At 41.2% G+C, this 24,757-nt stretch overlaps 1 protein-coding gene across 1 annotated transcript in view; it reads right to left on the bottom strand.

Moving 5' to 3' along the window:
- SV2C (synaptic vesicle glycoprotein 2C) overlaps positions 1-24,757 on the bottom strand; it is a 116,809-nt gene that overhangs the window by 7,897 nt on the left and 84,155 nt on the right. Inside the window, exons 5-12 of the mRNA XM_063128645.1 lie at positions 21,970-22,103; positions 21,698-21,787; positions 20,774-20,884; positions 16,275-16,363; positions 12,665-12,829; positions 10,541-10,674; positions 8,741-8,944; positions 7,283-7,442 (exon numbers count right to left, since the gene is read on the bottom strand). Of these exons, the coding sequence (XP_062984715.1) occupies positions 7,283-7,442; positions 8,741-8,944; positions 10,541-10,674; positions 12,665-12,829; positions 16,275-16,363; positions 20,774-20,884; positions 21,698-21,787; positions 21,970-22,103 (1,087 nt within the window). The remainder of the gene's footprint in view (positions 1-7,282; positions 7,443-8,740; positions 8,945-10,540; positions 10,675-12,664; positions 12,830-16,274; positions 16,364-20,773; positions 20,885-21,697; positions 21,788-21,969; positions 22,104-24,757) is intronic.

Raw genomic sequence — 24,757 nt, 5'->3', positions numbered from 1 at the left:
AATGCACATAATAATAAATCAAAATCACTGAAGAAACAAAGGAATTCACTAATTATAAATCTTAGTCCATAACTGTTATAATTATGGAACATCTACAGTAAAATGGCTTAAGTAGGATCTCAATACCTAATGAAACAAAAAATACAAGTTATACAACATATTAAGAGGTGTGTATGGGTGTCATTTTTTTATGTATGTGTGTATTAATCAGAAAAGAATATAGGCAACTGTACTTGGCTGGAATTTTATCAAAAGTCTGAAGAGCTTCAACATAGGAAATAAATGGAAACTACGGTGCCAGCATGTTATTCTTCGAGTTAGGATTCCTTGCTCGCTGCACTTGCTGAGTAAGTTTGCACATACTCATAGTCTCCTAAATTTAATGAATTCACTGCTTAGGAGACTTTGAGTTACTTGTTATACATGATTTTCTCTTCTCCCAGGAATTTAATAATATATGTTGAGTTTTTTAACTGACCCCCTGGATAGTTGGCATGTAGTCTGCTTTTATGCTTTTTATGATTTTAAATTTTGTATACTGGTTTTTAAATGTTCAGTGTTTTTAATCTTTGTAAATCAGCTATGCGGCGGTATATAAATGTAATAAATAAAATAAAATAAAATAAAATTTTGCAACCGTACACAATTGCTTATGGAGTATGCTCTTATACTTGTATATCCAGGTGCTGCTTTTTTCAAAAGCAATCTCTTTCAAAACACATATTGTTTAGAACTGCACAAATTTTCAGACCACTGCATGGATATCCACAAATGTCTTAGGTTAGCAGGAGGGAAAACAGAAAGATCCATGGATTAAAAAAGAGAAAGACAGGTTTAAGGAACATCGGAAGTTGCCTTCTACCAGGTTAGACTATTTCTCATGCCAACCTAGTATTGTCTGCTCTGACTGGCAGCTGTTGTCCAGGATCTCAGGCACAATTTCTGGATATCTCTAAAAGTGAATGAAAGATTAGAAATATGACAACCGGCAGCGCTTGATGTTTTGGGGCTTGACTGAGTTATTTGATTTGAAATGCTGTCTAAAGTAGGGACGGGGGACAAATTTGCTTCTTATTTTAATGTATAGTTAACTAATTTCACTCTTTCAAACCCCCATGCGAACTGAAACTCAGTTATCCTTTGAAATTTACACGTCTCTGAATTTTGCAAAATGCATATATTAGTGAAATAATATTTAAAAACATTATATTAAGGAAATTGCTTGCATAAATTTGGTAGAATTTATGAGAACAATGAGAAACTGAAATTAATAGACTTGTCTGACCCTAGTTGAAAGTTATCATGATTATCATCATGCAACCTGCACTTAGTGGAGCAAAACTCCTTTCTAAGGCACCCAATTAATGTTTATTTAGATCCCAAGATTTTTGGTTGGAGTTACGTTACACTTTATAAAATCTGATCTTTGTGAATAGCTTCTCTGAAAAGGGTCCATCAGAGAGAGGGTTCTGGTTCCACATTTAAAAGACTGGCTGGAATAAATTACTAAAATTAATGTTGCTTGTATTTTAAAGCCTAAAAAACCATCAACCCTGTACCTTCTGAGCTTATCTGAAATCAACTACTGCAGAGTACAGGTTTGAGGCAGCAGATTGAAATAATCAGGATTATATTACATATAAATCTTTCCTGAGATCATATCTGAAGCAAAACATACTGCAGTAGCCTACAAATAAAGACAGCCAAAAAGATTAGGGAGAAGCAGTGGTCAGATAAGCAGGGTAAATTCCACACTCTGCCTGCCTAGGCAAAAAGAGAACATAATTTTAAAAAAAGGAAAGCAAAAGGTTTCGGTGATGTGTGATAAGATTCTTTAGTACCAAGACTGCAGCCACAGACGAGGAAAAGAAGAATATCTGGCATAGCTCCAACCTATAAGTCTGTATGGCTTTCAAGACAACAGGAGGTGAGATGTGGAGTAAATGGAGGCGATAATTATTATTATTTTTATCAGATAACTACCAATGCTGACAAGGTTTCATATGCATGCAATTAAAGACTATAGCACAACAGAGCTTCTGGAATGCATGTTAGAGCTCATGTCACAGGGGGACAGGATTCCAAAGTACCTGAGCCCTAAAAAAAAAAAAGTCTGAAGAAAACAACAGAGGAGATATCAGTGTTGCTTTTGGGCCACTTAAATATATGCCATGATTGGAAAACGGGTTATATTCCTTCCACAGGGTGGCAGTAGAAACTTGCCGTGTCTATGACTGCAAAATGATAACATGAAACCATTCCTTTTCTAACAGAATTAAACACATAGCCCATAAATAGTACTTATGACCAAGTAGAGAGAGTTTCCATGAAAAGGAAACTTAAGAAGCAGTTAAGTTAACACTGAAGTAGAAATGAACAGATTTGCTTTTCTTTAAAGGTATGGTCGAACAGAAAAGGAAGGGGGGGCTAAGAGCATGATGTATGGAGTATCCTGACCCAATATCAAATACAAAACCCTATTACTAATCCGAAAATATATGTAAAGTTATTTAGGCTGTCATCCTATGGTCCCTGGGAGGGTCTCCCAGGGACCATAGAATTTTTGGGGTCTTTCTGAGGGCAGAAACACAGCTCTGCAGAAAGGTCCACAACCAGTGCTCCTCAGGTGTCCAAACTCAGATGTTGGGGACAGCAAAAACGGAGGTGTGCGGGGGGAGGCTGTGGATCAAGAAGGTCCAAAGTCCCTCTGTTCCTCTGACATGCTTCCAGAACAGGGTGGGGGTGAGGATCTGTGCCTAGATTCCCTGGAGCTGGTGTAGCTTATTTCCCTCCCGTTGGGACCAATGGGAAGGAAACTGGGGTGTTGTTGTTTTTAAATGATAAAAAGATAAAAAGGGGGAAAACATCTAATGGCCACCACTTCCTGCCCTTTGCTAGGAAGTTTCCTCCATCTATGTTGAAACTGCTCCCTGTCTGTTCATTGCTCTCAGCTCATGGAGCTATATGAGCACTGCAAATCTGGAGAAATCACTCTTGAACAATTGTGTCAACCACCCAGGTAATTTCTGCATTCCACAAATCAAACAGGGTTTTGGTAGGAGAGCCAGCCATACCAGCTTGAATAAATCCCTAGAGTCCTCTGGAAACCATCAAAATCATTAGCCTCCAGGGACAAACTACCTTGCAAAGGAGAAAGCTGCCATGAATCTAAACCTCAGTAGGATCATAGAATCATAGAATAGCAGAGTTGGAAGGGGCCTACAAGGCCGAGTCCAACCCCCTGCTCAATGCAGGAATCCACCCTAAAGCATCCCTGACAGATGCTTGTCCAGCTGCCTCTTGAAGGCCTCTAGTGTGGGAGAGCCCACAACCTTCCTAGGTAACTGATTCCACCGTCGCACTGCTCTAACAGTCAGGAAGTTTTTCCTGATGTCCAGCCGGAATCTGGCTTCCTTTAACTTGAGCCCGTTATTCCATGTCCTGCACTCTGGGATGATCGAGAAGAGATCCTGGCCCTCCTCTGTGTGACAACCTTTTAAGTATTTGAAGAGTGCTATCATGTCTCCCCTCAATCTTCTCTTCTCCAGGCTAAACATGCCCAGTTCTTTCAGTCTCTCTTCATAGGGTTTTGTTTTTAGACCCCTGATCATCCTGGTTGCCCTCCTCTGAACACGCTCCAGCTTGTCTGTGTCCTTCTTGAATTGTGGAGCCCAGAACTGGATGCAATACTCTAGATGAGGCCTAACCAGGGCCGAATAGAGAGGAACCAGTACCTCACGTGATTTGGAAGCTATACTTCTATTAATGCAGCCCAAAATAGCATTTGCCTTTCTTGCAGCCATATCGCACTGTTGGCTCATATTCAGCTTGCGATCTACAACAATTCCAAGATCTTTCTCGTTCGTAGTATTGCTGAGCCAAGTGTCCCCCATCTTGTAACTGTGCATTTGGTTTCTATTCCCTAAATGTAGAACTTGGCATTTATCCCTATTAAATTTCATTCTGTTGTTTTCAGCCCAGCACTCCAGCCTATCAAGATCACTTTGAAGTTTGTTTCTGTCTTCCAGGCTATTAGCTATCCCACCCAATTTGGTGTCATCTGCAAATTTGATCAGCGTTCCCTGCACCTCCTCGTCCAAATCATTAATAAAAATGTTGAAGAGCACTGGGCCCAGGACTGAGCCCTGCGGCACCCCACTCGTTGCCTCTCCCCAGTTTGAGAAGGTTCCATTGATAAGTACTCTTTGAGTCTGATTCTGTAGCCAACTGTGAATCCACCTAATAGTTGTTCCATCTAGCCCACTTTTAGCTAGTTTGTTAATCAGAATGTCATGTGGTACTTTGTCAAAAGCTTTGCTGAAGTCAAGATATATGACATCCACAGCATTCCCATAGTCCACAAGGGAGGTTATCCTATCAAAAAATGAGATCAAATTAGTCTGACAGGATTTGTTCCTGACAAATCCATGTTGGCTTCTAGTAATCACTGCATTGATTTCAAGGTGTTTACAGATTGACTTCTTTATAATCTGCTCCAGAATTTTCCCAGGGATGGATGTCAGACTGACTGGTCTGTAGTTCCCAGGTTCCTCCTTTTTGCCCTTTTTGAAGATAGGGACAACGTTAGCCCTCCTCCAGTCGTCCGGCACCTCACCCGACAAAGGGACTGTGTCAGGATCAGACTTGTTCTCCCAAGTGTGGGCGAAGGGGTTTCAGGAGGTCAATCAGACTCAGGAGGAGGAGGCTAGAAATTTACCAGCTAAGACAGGAAGCTGGGGAGGAGATCCTTCAAGACTCTTCAGGAGTCAAGGCAAAATCTTCTCAGGAGCTTATCAGAGAGAATGACAATAACTCAGAGCCTTTCCTCCCCCGGACCCTGGGAACTCAGCCTCTGTTGGAGGGGGAGGGGACTCCAGAGTTGATAGATCCCAGAGTCTGCTGCAGGTTCAAGTGGATGGAGTTGAGAGCAGGTGAGAGGTGGTCTGCTAAGCTTGCCAAAGATTTCTAAAACAAAACCAAAAAACCTCAGCAAAGATTTCTCCAAAAGCAAAACAAACAAACAAAAAATCCCTCCCTGAGCTAAAGTAGCTCTTGAACTGTACGGGGAAACTCTCCAAGCTTAGTTAGCCTAATTAAGCTTAGAGGAAACCTCCTAGCTTTCTTACTTCCTTCTGGTGTGAAGAAATGTTGATTTGCTGAATAAAGCTTTGTGGATTACATGGCAGACCTCTTTATTGTCTCACAGGAAGGCTTAGCATCAGGAGAGACTAATTCCAAGGGCCCCACCTTCAAATCACTCTCCCCATTGCCAGCTGGAAAAAAACCCAAGTCTAGACTGTGCCCTACTATAGGTGTTGGGCCACTGAGTCCAACCCGATAGACTCGCTTACATGCCAAAGGCTTGCATAAATAATTAAAAAAGTCTTTGCCTGCCAGCGAAAGAGCAGCAGAGAGGGAGAAAACCTAGCCTCTCTCGGCAGGAACTTCCACATATTGAAACAGTCTCATGGTTGTCATGGACGCCACGAGGGGCCGCTCAGACAAAGTGAATGTTGGGCCGCTCAGACAAAGTGAATGTTGATTTCCCCCATAACCAACAGTTTGAAGGTCCTCAACAGCATATCCAATATCACCTCCATCAGGTGAAGTAGGGAGACTGCTGGGCAGTGAGATGGGCAGTACACCAGCAGAATCCCCAATAGGTCCCTCTGGTCCAACATTCCACACTAGTGGTCAGCCGGGCAGGGAGCCTGGAGAGAGAGAGATGGAATTCCCATAGAGCACAGCAACTCCCTCCCCAGTCCTCAAGTCTACCTGATGCTAAACTAAATATCCTGGTGTGCTCAACTGGAAGAGACTAACGCTCCCTTGCTCGCAGATCTTCATGTTAGATTGGCTGCCTCATCCATTATTATCATGGATGAGGGCCATCTTATTATGAACCAAGCTGGCACTGAGAAACATTATCTAGAGACTCAAGGGCAAACTGATAGGGCAACCACCCAGTTCCGGGTGGGAGAAGAGCTCGGCCATGTTAACTCTCTGGGCCATGTTATCCTTACTTGGCTTGTCCTCTTCCCAATGCCATATCTCCTCCTATCTGTAACCACACTAATTGACCACCTGATCTCCTCCCCCACTTGGCCTCATAACCACTCCCTCAAGGACATGATCAGGTCCTAAGAGGGAAACCAGACCCCACCCAAAGACTCCAAAAACCCATCAGCCAGATTTTAGGGGAGTGACTCTTGCCTTAGCGCAACACCACTGCCCCACATCAGGACAGGCAGGAATAAAGCACAGCTGGATTAAGTTCTCAATAAACCTGGGGGAGACATTCAGCTCTTCCCAGCTATGTCAGCATCCCACACGACAGCAGCACTAGCCAAAGAGTGTCAGGCAGCAATGCAGAACAGGGTGCTGAGCAGCTCACCGTCTCAGCAGAATGCCCTGGTTGCTTCAGCCTTCCCAGGAATAAAGCACAGCTGTTTTTGTGTTTGTATGTTTTACATTATGTTCATAACATACTTTGTATTTTCTATGTGAGGCATATTGCGACCCTCCACTTTCAATGACTTTTTTTTTTTAGATCAGGGAAAGTGTGTTGTTTAATTGTAAAACCAAACCAAAACACGTTTTTACTTGTATATTTCCACTAATCCGCTATATAGCAGTGCCACTTAGAGGTCATGCAGTAGAGAAGCAGGAAAAGAAACAGTCTTCGTGTAGTGCTCAGATCTCAATTCTATGATGAAACCAAAAGTGGATACAGCCTATTAACAGCCAATTAACAGGCTTGTGTAGAAAAACTCTAACAGAGGGCTTATTTTAATTAAGCATTAAAGCTTGCTGGTGGGATAACTGTTACTGAAGGACACTTTAATGAAGTATAATAAAAGCATAGTGCCATAAAAACAAAGTGCTTTGGATTTATAAATAACTATGGCAAGAGAAGACATCGCTGATCTGAAAGCAAAAGGTCAACGTTTGTTGCTTGCTATGCTGCTGATTGAAACAGTAACTGTACTGGGGTTAATCCAAATTGTCTGCCTGGCTTAGTACATTGTTTCTGATAGTGGCCAATATCAGATGAAAGTCACTGGAAATATACCTCACTGTCCTCTGCTCAGTCCAGATATATTTACTAAATTAAATAGCACCAATACTGATCACTGGGCATCTTTTATGTAAGCAAAACACACACATACAAAACCATTTAGCAATGAATACAAGGATCTATCCTTTTAATCTATGACTGCCAGATATTCTTAACAGTGTGTTGGAAAGGAGGTAAAGCACAGAAAAAAATGTAAGAATATACCTCCTGTCTGTAGGATACAGTTCCACAGTAATAACGTCAAGGGAGTTCCATGCCGAGATGGTGAGGCCATTGTATAGACACAGCATGCCTATCATCATAGATTCACTTGTACCAAACCACAGGAAAAAGCAGCTAATTCCAGAAAGAATCATAGAACCACCTGTATGTAAATCAAACAAAAAGAATTACTATGGATTTTGTCATGGGCATTGCAAAGCAGTGCGATACTGTCGTCATTGTGATCCCTCAACGCTAAGCAATGATCTGGATACCATCACAAAGGGCCCAGGTACGTTGTGAGAGCCAGAGGCAGAAACTACAAAAACATTAGACCCGGGTCTTGACATTAAGCCTTAACCAAACAGGCACAGGTCCCTCAAGCAAGAGACCGTGAAAGACAGCAATCCCTGAACTGGATTTCCACGAAGAACCAGGTTCTTGCCCATTTCTGAAAGTAAGTATAAGAAACTTACATAGAAGTAACAGAATACCAGGCTCTATACCAGAGGACTATCCCTTTAAGGTATTTAGGAATGGGGTGGAGCCTTAAAAGGGTTAAGGAGGCTATAAGAGCTCAATTGGATTTAGGAGAGCAAGTTGCCTGCTGACATCTGTGTAGAATGCTGACTGGTTTGTCTCTGACTATACTTTTACCTAGTTCATGGTTTCTAAAGTGGCAGTATTGATTGCAACCCCTGCCTTCTTATGGAGTGTTCCTACCTCTGTATTCTACAAGCCCTTCTGTAGACAGCTGTCTTCTTTGGATTATTCCATGTGACAAAGCTGCACAAGTTCTCATACAGAGGGCCAAAACAGATATTATACAGCATACACCTGTAGTAATCTCATGACATTTTTAAACTGAAAAGGAGGAGCCTGTGAGTTTGGTGAGAGGAAGGACAGCATGGCTGTTTAACTCATTCCTCTGGACATTTCCTATCTCTACCTCACACTCCACAAGCTGCTTTTCTACCCACAGGGTGAAAAGTTACAAGTATCTAAATCTTTTCAACTGTGGGTGGAAAAGCAGGTGTTTATGTAGTGGGATGGGTGAGTTGATCCAGAGTAGGAAACAGATGGAAAAGATTAAAGCTGCAACCCTATGCAACTTACCTAGCACTAAGCCCACTGAAAATAATAGGATTTACCTCTGAGTAGACATGTCTGCGATTGTGCTATTTATCCTGTTCAAGCTCACGAGCTTTTCACTTAAAACAATCAAGCAAAGCCATTGTGAGCCTTGTTACACACATGTGATATGTAACACCCAAGTGGGCTGTGAACTTGTGAAAAGAATTAGCTAAACTTTCTGTTTACCTGCAGAGTATATATTCAAATTGTTTTTTGAAAGCTAAAAAAAACTTCTCTCCCAACCATCAACTGTAAACCCTAAAAGAGAAAAAGGGGATAACAGTGCATAAAGTACTTTTGAAACCCATTTTAATGAAAAATTCATACCTAACATTGTTAAACGCCCAATTCTGTCCATCAGAAGAGCTGAGACGATATTCCCTGGTAATACTGCTAGAGTCCCCAGGAAATTAACAAAGTAGATCCAATAGGCACTGTAATCATCATCAAAGGAAATTTGACATCCTGTCTTGTTATGGAAGAATGAGCTGTTTATAAATGTACTGCCAGGGTATTTAGATGGTTCAATATCTATGGAAACAGAGAAAGTGACAGTTAGTACCATATCAGGAACCTGTTAGGACATGCACAGTGGATGGTGGAGGGCTCCTCTAAACGAGCGATTTATTGCAAACTCATGATTGACCACTCACAGACATTTTTGGGTCAATTCATGACATCGTCAACAATCAGGACTGTCTTCCACAGAATCCTCTAGAAATCACAGGATAAAAAGAAACACTTTCGAAGCGGTAATAGCTGTGAAACAGCAAAATCATCCGCCACTACATTGCACTGTCTCAATAGAATTCAATGGAACTGAAAGTAGTCAATTCAAACCCCTTCTCAACCCTCTCCTCCAGAGTAATGCAGTCCATAACAATCGTGTCAAAGAACCAGGAAGCAGAAAAGTTCTGGGTAAACAATGCGATTTCCCTTAATGTAGAGATGCTCCAGGTATTTCTTTTGTGTCAGGAATAGCTTTTATTGGATGCTCCATGTAACAAGGTTCCCCATTCACAAAAGGGTCTTGAGCTGCTCACATGAAGGCATCCTTTGGCATTTATCTGTGCTCAGCACATGGATATCAGTGGGGGGTAGGAGGCAAAGAGGTTGTGCGCTTTCCACAAGTTAGCACTATGTGTGGAGGAATGTGTGAATAAGACTTATGAAGCATGAGTATCTGCCTGACTAGATATTTATTTACATAAGAATATAAGAAGTGCCATGCTGGATCAGACTAAGGGTCCATCTAGTCCAAAACTCTGTTCACACAGTGGCCAACCAGCTGTCGACCAGGGAACCACAAGCAGGACACGGTGGAAGGGCAACTTCCCACCCATGTTATCCAGCAACTATTGTATACCAGCTTACTGCCTCTGATACTGGAGATTGCACTTAGCCATCAGGACTAGTAAACATTGATAGCCTTCTTCTCCAGGAATTTCCAAACCCTTTTAAAGTCATCCAAACTGGTGGTCATCACCACATCTTGTGGTAGCAAATTCCATAGCTTAACTATGTGCTGTATGAAGAAGTACTTCCTTTTATCTGTCCTGAACCTCCCACCAATTAGCTTCATGAGATGACCCCGGGTTTTAGTATTATGGGAGAGGGAGAAAAATGTCTCCCTATCCACATCCTCCACACCATGCATTATTCTGTACACCTCTATCATGTCTCCCCTTAGCCTCCTCTTTTCCAAGCTGAACAATCCTTCCCTCATAGGGGAGATGTTCCAGTCCCTTGATCATTTTAGTTGCCCTTTTCTGCACTTTTTCCAGCTCTACAGTATCTTTTAGGTATTGGGTTTAACAAACGTGTGTCCATGGCAAGATGGACAAGGGATACATGTGTCTGCCCAAAAAGAGCACATCTGGTTACAGCATGCATTTGCCATTTTATAATCTTTTAATCTTTTTATTATTATTACTTAATTATTTAGAAGCTCAGAGTTTCCTCACTCAGTTGCGAGGGGTGCGTGTGTGGGAGTAAGTGTTCTCTTTAAACTCGTTTTAGATTCCACTGTAACCATCAATAACTATGGCAATCCTGGAAAGAAATACTTGATAAAATGGGACTCCCATGAAATTGGACATTAAAACAATGGATTTCCTTCCAGCATACCTGTGTTGAAGAAAGTGGTCTCCAGAAAAGTACAGTTCCTAAAATATGTGTTCAGTGTGGTAATATCTTCAAAATAACAGTTCTCAAAGAGGGAATCTTGAAAAGTAACCGCTTTGAATTTCATCATTGTAAACCTGAGCAATACAAATAATTTGTACAGTCAACTTAAAGCATCAGGAATAACAAGAGACTTAACTGCACAGCCATATTGATGCTGCAACAGTATGACTCAATGCAATTCAAATATGACATTCCAATCATTCAAACCATGTAGTAATATCTTCAAAGTCACTGTTGTTAAACTAATGATTTAGAATATGCCGCAGGCTTGCACATTTCATCTTTTCCTCTCATATGCAAAGTCCCTCCTCTTTTTCCTGGTTTGAAAAAACACATTGTTTTCCAGGACATCTGAATCTGCCAAACTACGGTTCACATTTGTGAAGAAATCCAATTTCTTGTTGAGCTCCGGAGAACAACCTCCATTTCATGAGGAGGGGCTGGCAAGCACTCGTTAAAACCACCCGCATGCATTATCATAAGGTTTTCTAGTCTCCAGGCCTTCAAGGTCAGAGCTGAATTTCTGCCAAAATTAGACAGACTGATTTCAGCTGGGCTGTTGTGAGAGCTTTTCACTCCTCCCTCCCCTCCTGGAAGCCAAGGTAGTAATCCAGCCCAACAGTGATTGGCTATGGAAGCTCACTTCACACATCTCAAGGGTCTGGTTTTATATACCAAGGGGGGCTACTGTTGCCACCTGATCTTCATCTGTGAATCTGGTCTTTGATCTAGTCTTCAGTCATCATCTGTCAGCTGGCTTTTGGGCCTGAGAACTGTTACATCCTGTTCTATAGGAAGACCCTTACTTCGGTAAAGTATAGGATAGGATAGGAAGTACTTATTGTTCTTGTCTGCAGCATTGCTACAAAAGGTTTCTCTGTTGTTTAAAGGTTTCCTTTGATTGTTTTCAGTTTCTTGATTTCCTTTGTTATTGGAACACCCTTTTCACTCTTTCCCCCCTTCCTTATTGCTAATAAATTTCACATCTATTTCACATCGGTGTGTGCTTTAGTCAATTTAAACTTCAGTACTAAATTCAGAGCCTTCTGCTTTGGTCTTGCTACTGTTTAGAATTCTGGGCTTGGGGTGTGAAATAGAGGGTGTCAAAATGAATCCTTATTTCTGTGCCCCAAGTGTGTCCTGAAAGGTCTGAGTATCCCCTGAGTTTCAGCCTGAGTTTGGATGTTAAGAGCTGGTGACAGTCTTACCGCGTAATTTGTTTGCCCACTGTCCACAAAGCAGTGGGGAGTTGGGCGTTTTGGGGTAATCCCTCTTAACCCTTCTACTCCCTCCTTTTTCTTCACAGCATTAACTAGGAATTGCCTCCAAACCTTGATTTGGATGCAATTCCTCATTAACATTAATCAAAGTTCACACAATTTGGAAATCAAAGCAACCTATGGGTATAGTAAACCAGATAAAGGGAGAATTTACTCTAAGAGAAATAGGGAAAGGAGGGTGTGAAGCTGTGGTAGCTTCCTGATTGTGCAAACCATAGTTTGGAGAATCAGAACATGAAAACTGTATTGAACCTATATCCTTGAGACCTCTAAAGGAAAATGACAATCCTAGAATATGAAAAGGAACAATGATACAATACATAGTGCAAGTAACTCCTTCTCAGCTCAACCTATCTCAAAGGGTTGTTAAGCATTTAAAATGTGATAAACCAGTAGATGTTTCCCTAGGTTTATTAGACAAAGGGCAGTAAATAAATCTAAACTATAGGAGTGAATAGCAATGTAGTCCAAAGGATAGATAACATGTTCAACTCATGTTGGACCAACGTCAAGTCCCAATTCAGCAATGGACTGAGATAGCTATGGGCTGTCTCTCAAATTGAGATTCCTCACTCTTTTGCATGAACTCATTCCCACAAAAGAGCTAAATCTACCACTAAGTCTCAATGCAATGCCAAGGAAATATTTCTGTGCATGATCAAGATGTATGATATTAAGAATAAATAACTATTAAGATGTGGAATGGAGTGGGGAAGTCTAGGTAGAAATGTATACTGGTAGTGATTTATTTCAGAAAGTAAATTGATTGTTTATTTCTCTCAACCTGTCATTGATGAATGTTCCATTGAAGTGGATCTGGTTTTCCAAAGTAAAGTTGAAGTCGAAGCCTATAAGCTTCTCATGTTCAAAAGTCTTCCTTCTAGAAGCATATTCATCTGCTTGTAGATGCTTAATGACATCTGGAAACCAGACTGACAATCCATAGTAACTGTGAAAAGCAATTGGCATAACTTCAACAAATTTAGTTTCAAAGGAATATGTATGTCAGAATTATTCTTAAAACTCAACTGAAACCCATGACACATAACTATGGGTTGCAGCCAGTGTTTTGCTAAAAATGCATTGATAAAAAAATGAATGTTTTGAAGTATAGTGGCTGCATTTGGATGTGATGCTAAACCATTGTTTATTATAAGAATGAGACTAGCTACCTCTTGGACTTAGGCACTCTTGTCTTCCTCTTCTGGAGCTCCTGCGAGATCAGAAACTAGTGCTTAAACTAGATTAACCACAGTTTAGTGAATTGTCTGAATATGAAAATGTAGTTAATCTTAACTGTGGTTAGTGAAAACAAGTCAGCTTCATAAAATTTGAAGCTGGTTTATTTCCACTAAATATAGTTAAAATTAACTGTAGTTTTCTGACTTTGGACAACACAGCATGTTGTAAAACAGAAGTGAACACCTGTGAGTTCCACACCAAAGAAAGCTGGAGGGAATGTGTGAGCCAGAGAGATGCTAAACTCGTCCTTGTGGTGCTAAAACACGGGTTAGCATGACATCCAAATGTGGATTATGTGGTAAAATATTTTCACTCCATAGGTTGAAATTAGAGGAACATTTCTTATTGTAATTTGTGTGTGCGTGCACACTATCTATGCTCTGGAGCTAGTTTATACACAACAAATTTCAAGTTAATTTCAGATAACCTCATGTCAGCCAGAAGCAGAGGCAGGGAATAAGCAGTATCCTAAATGTAATAGTGCTTACCCTTTGAAAAACCTAGGGAATATTTATGTACAATACTCCAACTGGAAAAGGAACATTAATCCAATTTATTTTCTTTCTTTGCTCATGAGCTTGGGTAATAAAAATCCCTTGCTAGTTTATTTTGTAGTATTCGTAGAAGGAGGTACTGAATAAATTTGTATAATTAATTTTAAAGAAAAACACAGCTTGTGTGCTTTTATTTTAGCTTCTGCTACCCAGCCACAGCTGCATTATTATTATTATTATTATTATTATTATTATTATTATTATTATTATTATTTAGTAAAGGGTGGAGGGGGGGAAATTCCCATTTATTTAAACTGTTTAGCCCGTGGGATTTAGATCTATGACCTATAATCAACTGGAAAAATATACCAGGGAGAAGCTCAAAGCCACACTATACACTCCATTGTCTCACGAGAGACAACCTAATGAGTAGAAACATTGGCTGAAAGACCTTTGTTGCTTGTGGCAGTGAGAGACTATCAAACTTGTTTCAGCTGTGATGGAATTAGGGCGTACTTTCACTCTGGTGACTCATAACACTATCTAATCATTGCTTTTCTGCTATACGTTACATGCAGACTTGCAACTGACTGGATCAACCAAAGGTCCATCTAGTCCAGAATCCTGTTTCCCTCAGGTGACTTTGAGAAGACCACAAAGAGGGCATGAGAGTAATACCCCTCCCCTGTTGCTGCTTTCAAGAAATTGGTATTTCCTTTTATCTTGGAAGAATGATGTAGCCATTATGACCAGTAACCATTGATAGCTTTATCCTCAGTTTACTCTCCTTTTAAAGGCAAGTTGGTGTCATCACCACATCTTAAGGATAGTTTAACTATGCAGCGTGAGGGTGGGGGGAACTCCTCTTTATCCATTTTCTTCACACCATGGGCATGTCTACACCTTAAGGGTGTAGGGGGAGGGAGGGGGGAGGATCGTGGACCTACCTGCTTCCACGATCCTCCCTCAGCGTCTTGACAGCCGTGAGACATCCTGGAAGGAAAGAGGGATGTCGCGGCTGCCATTTCTTTTTGTAAACAAGGAAGAAGAGCGCAATTGTGCTCCACCGGAAAAGTGAGGTTTAAAAACAAAACACAATCCCGTACCTGCTCCCCACCCCCGATGGGCACGGACTGCCCCACACAGCTCTGTGCCCATTTTAAGAGCCCGGCTACTCACGGGGAGGAAGGGATGACCTGGGAGCAGCGGTCACATGGCCCGTGGAAAATTCGGGTTTTCCACGGATCCAGATATCCCAGGGAAAGTCCCTGGTTATCCTGGGTTGCCCCCAGGATCCCCTGTGCATCATTTGGACACACAGGGACAATCCAGGGAGCACCCCGGGATATAGGGCTGGTGTAGACATGCCCCATGAATAATTTTATATATTATGTCTCCCTCTTAGTCATCTTATAGCCCCATATGTTGTAACCTTTCCTTATAGGGGAGTTGCTCCAGCATTCTGATTATCTTGGTTGCATTTTGTTCACCTTTTCAGCCTCTACTTTTTAGGTGCAGCAATCAGTGTTTGAAGTGTGGTCACAGTTCACCTGAGCATTTGATGTTACAAAATAGTTTTTATTTATTTATCTTATTTTATTTTTGGATTGCATTTATATACCGCCCCATAGCCGAAGCTCTCTGGGTGGTTTACATTTTGATCATTTTTTAAACCATTTGTTAAATTTGAACTAAATACTTATTTTATTTTGGCACCCATGAACAATTATAAAATGCTGTTTCAAACATAGATAAAAAAATAAAATAAAATAATAATACAAAACAAAATACTTAATAAAATGGTGCTGACTGGTAAAACTGGAAAGTGGCTGTTTTTATTTTTAATCAGTTTTTAAATGTGTGCTAAAATACCTTCTTATTTAAGTGCTGTAGTGTGAATAATTAATAATTATTTTTAAAAAGAGTTTTAAAAAAGCGCAACTTGAAATATCAATTAAAAAGTTTATGGAGATAATATGTTCTCAAGATGCAAAAAATATTTATTTTCAAAAAGCCCAATGTGTTTCAGCTTGTTCTTTATTCTACGCCTTCCTCAGGGGGTTGTTAGAAGGTAATGTCTGCAGAATTTTGTCTAGCAAAATAATTGTCTCCTGTGGTAATCTATGGTGACTGACTCAGTTGCCACAGATTACCACAGGAGACAATTAGTTTGCTAGAGGAAATTCTGCAGACGCTATCTTCTAACAACCCCCTGAATACCTATTTCTTTTCTCTTTGACCAGATTTGGGTGCTTACCTCCTTTTGTTATTGGCAAATATAGCACTGACTGGAAAAGTAATAACGAAGGTGTGCCGAGGTATAGGTGCAAACCAAAAAATGTCACATTTTCTGAAGAACCATGGGGAAAACACAGGAGGACAACAATTTGATGGTGTTATTATATAGATGCCCTCTGAAAAGTGACTGAAGAATGCATGGGTGTTCCACAGTAAACACCTAATGTGGAAGCACCCTAAATCAGGGAGTAAAAGAAGTATTATGCTCATCCAGAGATAGCAACTTGAGATTTTATCCTGTCTGGAATTTCCCTGACCAGGTAAACCTGAGCATGTCCAACCCACTGATGAGTTAGATGAGTATGCAACAAGTATAATGAAAACCAAATTATAACTTCATGTCCGTCTTGTAAACCTTACCCAAAAGAAAGAGTAAACCATACTGCTGCAAGTTTGGTGGTATTGTCCTTTACTGGATAGGTGAAACACCTCATAAACGTTAACCAAATCTGTGAGAGATTAAGAAAATTAACATTTATTCCTAAAACTCTATTTAGATCAATATGAAAAAGACTGTATAGGCTTAGAGAAAGTGCCTAGGGGGACAGGTTGCTTACCTGTACTGGGGTTCTTTGGGTGATCATCTGTGAACTCACACATATGGGTTATGTGCCTGTGCAGAGACAAATAGTTTTAGGTGGGAGCCCTGCCTACCTCCTCTGCGCATGCTCTGGGTGAGACTCCTGCCTGCCTCTCGGATCTGAGTCCGCTGCAGTGGAGGAGTAAAGAAGGGAAGGCATTGAAGTAGGGGGAAAGGTGGGTTGTGTGAGTTCATGGATGACCACTCGAAGAACCATAGTTACAAGTAAGCATCATGTCCTTCTTCATGGTCTCTGTGACTTACACATGGGTGACAGAAAAGCAAGACACTTACCAGTGTAAGTGAAAGGAGATATCATGCCGGAATTGAAGGAAGGCCCACTTCCCAAACACTGCATTGGCATGAGCTCTGATATCCAGGCAGTATTGTTTGATGAAGGTAGAGGGCTGAGCCTAGGTCGCTGTGCTACACAGTTGTGGAAGCGAAATACCTCTGAGGAGGGCAGCAGTGGATGCTATGGCTCTAGTAAAGTGACCCCATACTTGTAGGGGAGCCAGTAAGTGTGCCAGTTGATAGGCAAAAGGCGAAGCATTGTGATGACACCAGGTGACAGACAAATAAATGGATAGATTTCCTAAATATGATGTTCTATGGACAAAGAATGAAAGTGCCCTTCTGACATCTAGAAAATGAAGCTTGACCTTCACTGGGGAGGTAGTTGAGGAAGGAAAGTTGGTAGTAACATATCCTGAATTAAATGGAATTTTAAGACAACCTTTAGCATGGAGAAAGGATTCAAGTCTGTTCTGGTAGAAAGGTGCTGGTGGTTGGGCTCCACTGAAGTAGTCAAACATGCCATTTGGTTTGGTCAAGGTGTTTACCATGGGTTGATTGGTGGTATTTGTTCTGAAATGGTATTTTTGGGTGAAAGGAGGAGTACAAGCTTTGTTTGGTAGCTTGGGCCAGGAATGAGTCAGGATAGCCCCAAGGTAGCAATTGCTGTTGCCAGTACAGACATGGTCAGTTGGTGGAGGTCACCGAGGACTGGGATTCCATTCCTATCTTCTGGGCAGATGTCTTCATTTTGGAGTCGTGGTCAAAGGTGTCATCTGTGGAAGCACAAAAAAGACCTTCAGGGTTGAATGGAAGATCCTCCATTCTTGATCTGGCCTCCTTGTGGACTGTGAAGCCAGGCATGATGTCTCAAAGAGATAGCGGCCATCATAGCCTTGGAGCCACAGTCAGTCATGTGGCAGGCTGTATTGATTTGTTGGCCTGCTAATCTGTGGGCTTCAGCTTGGAAAAATCATGGCAAAGTTTTTGATGTCTTCCGAGAGGCAGTCCAAGAAGGTTGCTGCTGCTTCCCATAAGAACTGTCTTGTAGTTTGCCACGTGGAGTGCCAGGATTGCAGTGGAATAAATCCTGCATCCCATTGATCTAATTTCCTTCCCTCTGAATCCACAGGGGTAAAGTGAGGCTTTTGCCTTATCTTTGATTTGGATGCATTGACTATTATGGAGTTTGGTGTGGGGTATTTGTAAGAGCAACCCTTTTCCTGGACCCTGTAAAAATTTTCTTTTTTCTAGACATGGGCAGAAGAGTAGAAGGTTTTGCCCAGGATTGTTTGATTGCATGTAGTAATGTTAGAAGCATCAACATGGTAACCAGTGAAGCTAAGAAAGTTTGGTACTGCTATAGTTTCTGGTTACCGAGTGTCAGGCTGTTTAGAGATCATGTGAGGGCAGTAGAAGTTGCCTTTGGTCATTCTAGAAAATGAAGGAAACAAGAACATTGGAGGTGGGAATTGTGATGCAGGTAATCTCTATCCCTATACTCAGCGGTGTTGTCTCGGCAGTGAACAGTCTTCATAATAGGAAGGAGATGTGTAGAAGCAGGGACATCTATGGCTTTCACATGGCATATAATTCATTCATTCATTTATTGCATTTTTATACTGCCCAATAGCTGAAGCTCTCTGGGTGGTTTACAAAAATTAAAACTACAACAATATTTAGCAACATACTAATCAACAACATCACAATAATATTCAAAAATACACTGAATACAAGTTTACAGCAAAACAAACCAGATAAGAAGGTAAAAAAGAAAAGAAAAAAGAAAGCTTGGTTGGAACAGCATTTCTCCCCCTGAAGCAGTGCCTCCCAACCTTCAGCTCCAGCCTTGCTTTTAAAGTCTCCAGGTGGGGGGGGAGCAGGTGGAATAGCTCACCCTTGGTGGAACAACGTTTCTCCCCCTGAAGCAGCGCCATAGTGATGATGGAGAAAACCTCCAGAAGAGGCCAAGGAGGCTGGTGAGGTCTGGTACTGAGGGGACTCATACCTTCTTGAGGGTGGGGGGATAGCACAGTTCCGGTGAGAAACATTCCCTTGATTCATCCTCCAATATCAAACCGAGTTACTGGATACTTGCTGGGGAGTTACAGTCCTGTAGAAGTTGTTTCTCTAGGATCAGTGTCAACAATCGTTAAAAATTTGAGGCATCATCTATGCAGATGGTGGGTGGCTTGGAACTAACTTGATTTCAGCTTCAATGTCAGACTCTATGAGCCATCTTTTCGTTCTCAGTGCCCAGTGGTTGGCTGGACATTTATTAAGGGACTCGGTCTGTTTTACCTGCTCGGTCTTGACAGTCCGTTCTGAAGCGCCAGTTTCAATTTGTCAGTCCCAGGGGATGGCCGAAGCTGTTGGTATGGCAGAGGCTAGTTCTCCTGATACTTTAGATGCTTTCCCTGAAGCACTTTCCATAGTGTATGCTGGAAGAAGCTGAGAAAGAGTTGGAGCTGGCTTGTTGCAAATGGAAACTGAGGCAGTATGCATAGGCTGGTTCAGTGTGGCTGCTGCTTTGAGGGCTTGTTCCCACAACAGGATCCAAAAGCATACTATTATTTCTCCTGGCCTGCTTTGCAAAGACCTGGCAGTGGGTGCAGGAGTTCACCCTGGGTGCCTCTCTTCAGAGAAGGCTATTGGAGTGTCAATCTTCCCACCACAGTATCTTCCCACCACAGCGGGAGACATTTTGAAGAAAGCCTTGGGAGGCATGTGCCCCGAAAGGGCAATGAAATAAAGAATTAGAAAAACTTAGAGAAAATAGAAAAGGAAGAGAAGGAAATAGAAAGAAGTTCAGAGTTCCAGGAGGGGACAGCAGTTTTTGAGGATTTTGCCATGAGGTGAGAGAACATTCCAAATGCTGCTAATTGCTGCTAGCCACTGTGGCAGACAAAACTGAGAGGCAGGCAGGAGCCATGCCTTGTATGTGCACTGAGGAGGTGGGGGCCCACTCACCTACAACTCTATTTAGCTCTAGAACGTTCCTAACGGTTGTTCTGTGCAGGCACACGACCCATATCTGTGAGTCACAGAGACCATGAAGAAAAAAGTCAGATATAAGGCTTCAGAATTCTCAGGCTGGGACTGCATATCGATGTGGATAATTTCTGACAGGTGATGAGTTTATACAATCATTTATGGCAGGAAAAATACACCAAGGGCAGTTTTTACCTGTGACAAATTTATTTATTAAGTTTATGTCTTGCCTTTCTGCCAAAAATATCATTCAAGGCAGCTAACAATAATAAAAACGCAGATTAAAACAGAATTTTAATTAAAAGCATAATATAAAAACAGATAATTAAAAATACAATAAAACACAACAATAAAATAAACAGCACCCAGCCAGTTAAAAAAAACCTTCAGCTTGAACCAACTGAATAAGCCAACTGAATAAAAATGTCTGCCTACCAGTTTGAAACCATTCTCATTCATCAGCTACACCAGGATGTAGAAAACTGGACTGTGTTCATTTAGCAGTGTTCATTTAGCAGACAGGGACTAGAACAGCTTGCATAGCACATAGCCACTGTAGGAGTGTCTTGGAAAAAAGATACCTGCCTTTTCCTGGAACAATCCCTATGCTTGACTTAATGTGCTATTGTGCTTGACTTAAATTGGGAATACCCAGGTTCAAATCACTGCTTATCCATGAAGTCCACTGAGTAATTTGGGGCCAGCCACTCTCTTTTTCAGCCAAATCTACGCTTTAAGTTTTCTGCGATGATAGAATTGAGGGAGTGCCATGTATACTACATTGAGCTTCTTGCAGAAAATGCAGGATAAATAAATAAATAAAACAAGATGCTATCCTCTAGCAACGTAACACAAGGACCCAGAATACTCATTCATTACTTTTCTAAAAATTGAAGCAGTTCTCAAATTTTGATTGCAATCTTAAATGTCTATATTTTTCTAGTATTGCTTTGCATCTCAGCATAAATAATATTATTAAGATGGTGGTACTTACACCCTCAAGCTCTGTACGCATTCTGACATAGCATCTCCTGTACCAGGTTCCTGTATCGCTTTCAATTTCTATAAGTTCATCTATCTGCTTGGGAGTTTTGATCCGGTTGACCTATGTAGAACACAAGATGGTATTTTTATGTTCTTTTCCCATTGGAGAAAGAAATATAGTTCATTGTTAAAGCAAGTGAGCAATACTTAGGACTTTAAAGATAAGCAATAGCACCTTGAATTGGGCTCAGATGCTAATAGTACAGCTCCTCCAGAACTGGTGTAATAGGATTCCACATGTACTTGGTGGCAGCTCTGTCTGCTCTGTTCTGTACTAGATGAAGCTTCTGAGACATCTTATAGGGCAGACCCACACAGTGCGCGTCATCAGATGAGTGTTTTATCACATCCTTGTTACTGCCCACTCATGGTTTTGTGCAGGTCCTTTTAATGACATTGTCCACCTTCCGAGCATCTCCCGCACCTTCTGGTCTTTTTTCCATTAAAAAATAAGACCCAGTAAATCCAATTTTTTTTGTGGGGGAGCAAAACTTGCTGCCATTTCCTGCTGTGTACAGGAAAAGCAGCACAATAAAATTGCCCACGTGGTTGCTGCTGCTTCTTCTTTCTTCCCTATGTAAAGAAAGAGGAAGCTGCTTGTCACTATTGTGGGACAGCAGCAGGAGGCCAAAGTGACAGTAGGGAAACTCAATTTCCCCCACCCCCAGTCTGATGATGCTCAATGTATTCCAGTAATCCAACTGAGAGGATACCAAGGCATGATCCATTGTGGACATTGTGCCACAATGGATCGAAATTGTTGTCATAGATATTCTTGATATTCTTTTTTCTTCAAGAAAAAGAGACGCTTTCCATACTCCCAGTAGTTTTATCTAACCTAATGAGGCATTGTTGTATATAAAAAAATACTCACTGTGAAAACCTTTTCAGGCTGGCCACGAGCTCGCATATTTGTATCATGAATTTGTTTAAGAATCATCCAAGCTTCATCATGTTTCCCAACCTACAAATATGAAGACATTTGGTAAAATACATGCATATATTTACATAAAACATAGAGGAACAAAATATTGTGGAATGCAGATTGTTGAGAATCCATACTAATGGCGGGCAGAGAGCAGGGCCTCCAAGGCTACTCTTAGGGCCCAGATAGATTCAATTTCTTGAATGATATAGACCTTTTACCTCAAGTAAGAACCGTGGGCTTTCTGGCATGAAAGTAAGTGCCACCACAGCAGAAACACAGGGTAGAGCACACATAATAACGAACACTCGCCAACTGTGAAACTGATATGCAGATCCCATGCTGAAACTCCATCCTGAATAAGGAGAAAACACACACAAAGTCAATGCCTTAAAGCAGGACATATTTTGCAAGGTTGCCTTTCTTGCTTATGAGTATTGGGAAATATATTGATACTCTGATCTGCTCTAAGAGATGTCACTTTTGAGAGCATCTGTCTATTCCAGTAATTCCAGTGAGCCTACATTTTGGAAACTTTTTGCAGTAAACACTAAACTATAGCCAGAAATCAAAGAAAACTGTAAATTCCAATTACAGTCTTCTATCCAAAAACACTAAATGCTCACTTATATGCACCAAACAACTACTAAACAAATACAATATGCAATTTGTTGATTGCCTGCAGTTGGTAAATGCCCTTGAGGAATCAATTGAGCAGCAATCTGCAGCACTGTATGTCTGCCTTGGCTGGCTTCTCTCTTTCTCTGCCACATATGCCAAGACGACAAGAACAGAGTTCACTAAGTTGAGCACACAATGTGAACATTCAGCATGAACAGTAGTTATATTATCTATACGTAGATCAAAAGATATATATGCATGACTATGTCTATATTTCTATGAATACTGTGGACCCTTTTTTGTCTGTTTTGATTTACTTTCCTTGAATTGATTATAGCAAATTTGCCCAAGAGAATTCCTCACTTAATATTCTGACCCAAAATTGAATGCAGTCTTCCTGAACTTCAATGTAGTATGAAAAGAATGGAAAGCTCCATTCTTTTCCTCCAACATTGTATAAGACATTTGGGGGGGGGGGGAACCAAAGTTTCTTCAAAGAGATTTAGCAATCTTGCAATAGGTAATGATAAATACGATGACAATGTTCTATCAAATGCTAAGGATTTCCTTCTAGCTTTATAATAGTTATCTATCTATCTATCTATCTATCTATCTATCTAAAATTAATTATAGGCTGTGCTTAAGAGTGGAAACTTTAGTAGTAATACATGGGGCATCAATGCTAGAAAAAAAAGAAGAAGAAAAAGAACGAGACTACAACATCTGAGGAGCCATAGGACACCAGGGATTTTCCTGAAAAAAAAGGGGTCATGTTGAGAGGTGGGGATGGAAGAGGAAAGGCCATGATATACCAGATCCACCAGCCTCTCTGCCTCCACCCTTGCCCCCAGCCAGGTAGGTAGGCAAGATGGGGTCAGAGACCCATCTAGCTCAAATTACAATGAAGGAGGACAGAGAGGCTGTAAAAGTGACTGTCACTACTCCTGTCCTGCTTGGCTTTTGCAGGCAGGGCTTAGGATAGATGGAGAACTCCGAATTCAGAGCCCTCCATTAGTAAAAGAAGAACTTACAGGATGTCTGCCCTGCAAGCTCACCAAGAGCTGCCTGGCTGGCCCCGTTCCAGCCGACCTGGCCCAGCCGAGTGCTCAGCAATGCGCATGTCTGGGGACGTTATTAGAGTGGAAGCGGAAAACCCTTCTCCTCCTCCCCCCTCAGCCAATGGGGAGATTAACAGCCCTGTTAATAAGGCCTTTAAAAACTTCATCGGGGGGGTGCTAACGTAATTTCCCCAAGGTCGGGGAAATTGCACACTTTCCCCACTGAGGTAATGGCGGACAATCCAGGCCTGAGCCCACTCTTCTCACCCCACCACGATGGGAGTTGAACTTTCCCACCATGCCTAGCTGTAATCACTCATCCCAAATAGTCAAGACTGGCCACAGCTTGAGCCACCAGCACTGGCCGAGCTGCTTGGAATAACACATTCACAAGTGTTTATCTCATACGTGCTAACTGGGCCTAGACCAATGGCAGGGCCCTTAAAGGAGACATGGCTAGCCTGTCCAAGTTCTTCACACTTGTATGCTTTTGATTTTTGACTAAGTAGTAGTAATGTATAAAACAGAGTGAAAGTATGTGAAGAAAAGGAGATAATGTAAGAACTAATTTAGAAAATTGAAAAACTTGAAGTTTATGTACACGAAAGTGTTGGGTATGTGCATGTAACTGAAAGAGATAATCAAATACAAAAGAAATGCTGTACCAGTGGGTCTTTAAATATCCTTATTATAAATGTAGTGAAAATAATCTTTGTTTACACAATTTTTACCTTTAAATCATCCAGTGCTCCTACAAATTAGTATTCACAAATGCTAAGGTTCACACTATGAAGTTCACACTACAGAGTTCACACTATTTTCATTGTACTTTAGCAACTTACCATTAGTACTTTAAACAGTCACAGGAACAATAGTTCTTATTTCAGGTATTACACGTATCAACCCCATGCTTACACCACCTACACCACTTACAGGTTCTTTGCTTTGTTTACATGTATCTTTCAATAAAGGATTTCCATTTAATTTTATTTGTCTGCCCTTGTGTCAAACTGCTTTGCCTGCCATATTTTTCTTTTATGTATCTATTTAGTACCTTTATATCCCCACCATTTTTCCATTGAAGAACTCTTATGGGATTCCCAGTTAGTCTCCTATCCAGGCACTGATGAGACCCAAATCTGCTTATCTTCAGCAAAGTGAAGCTATCATGGGCCATCATCCTCAGAGCATTTTCCTGAGGCATCTATTCTTCTACAAGATTAGACGGTGGTATGTATTCTGTTTAGCTGATTTCTTAGCTTCACATTCATTTTGTTATATTCTTGGCATCAATTTGTCATCACTTAACTAAAAGTGGCATGTTTCATAT

Source organism: Elgaria multicarinata, chromosome 6, assembly GCF_023053635.1.
Source record: "Elgaria multicarinata webbii isolate HBS135686 ecotype San Diego chromosome 6, rElgMul1.1.pri, whole genome shotgun sequence".
Classification (NCBI taxonomy): Eukaryota; Metazoa; Chordata; class Lepidosauria; order Squamata; family Anguidae; genus Elgaria; species Elgaria multicarinata.
Note: the sequence above shows the minus strand (reverse complement) of the source record. Positions and strands in the feature narration are given on the sequence as shown.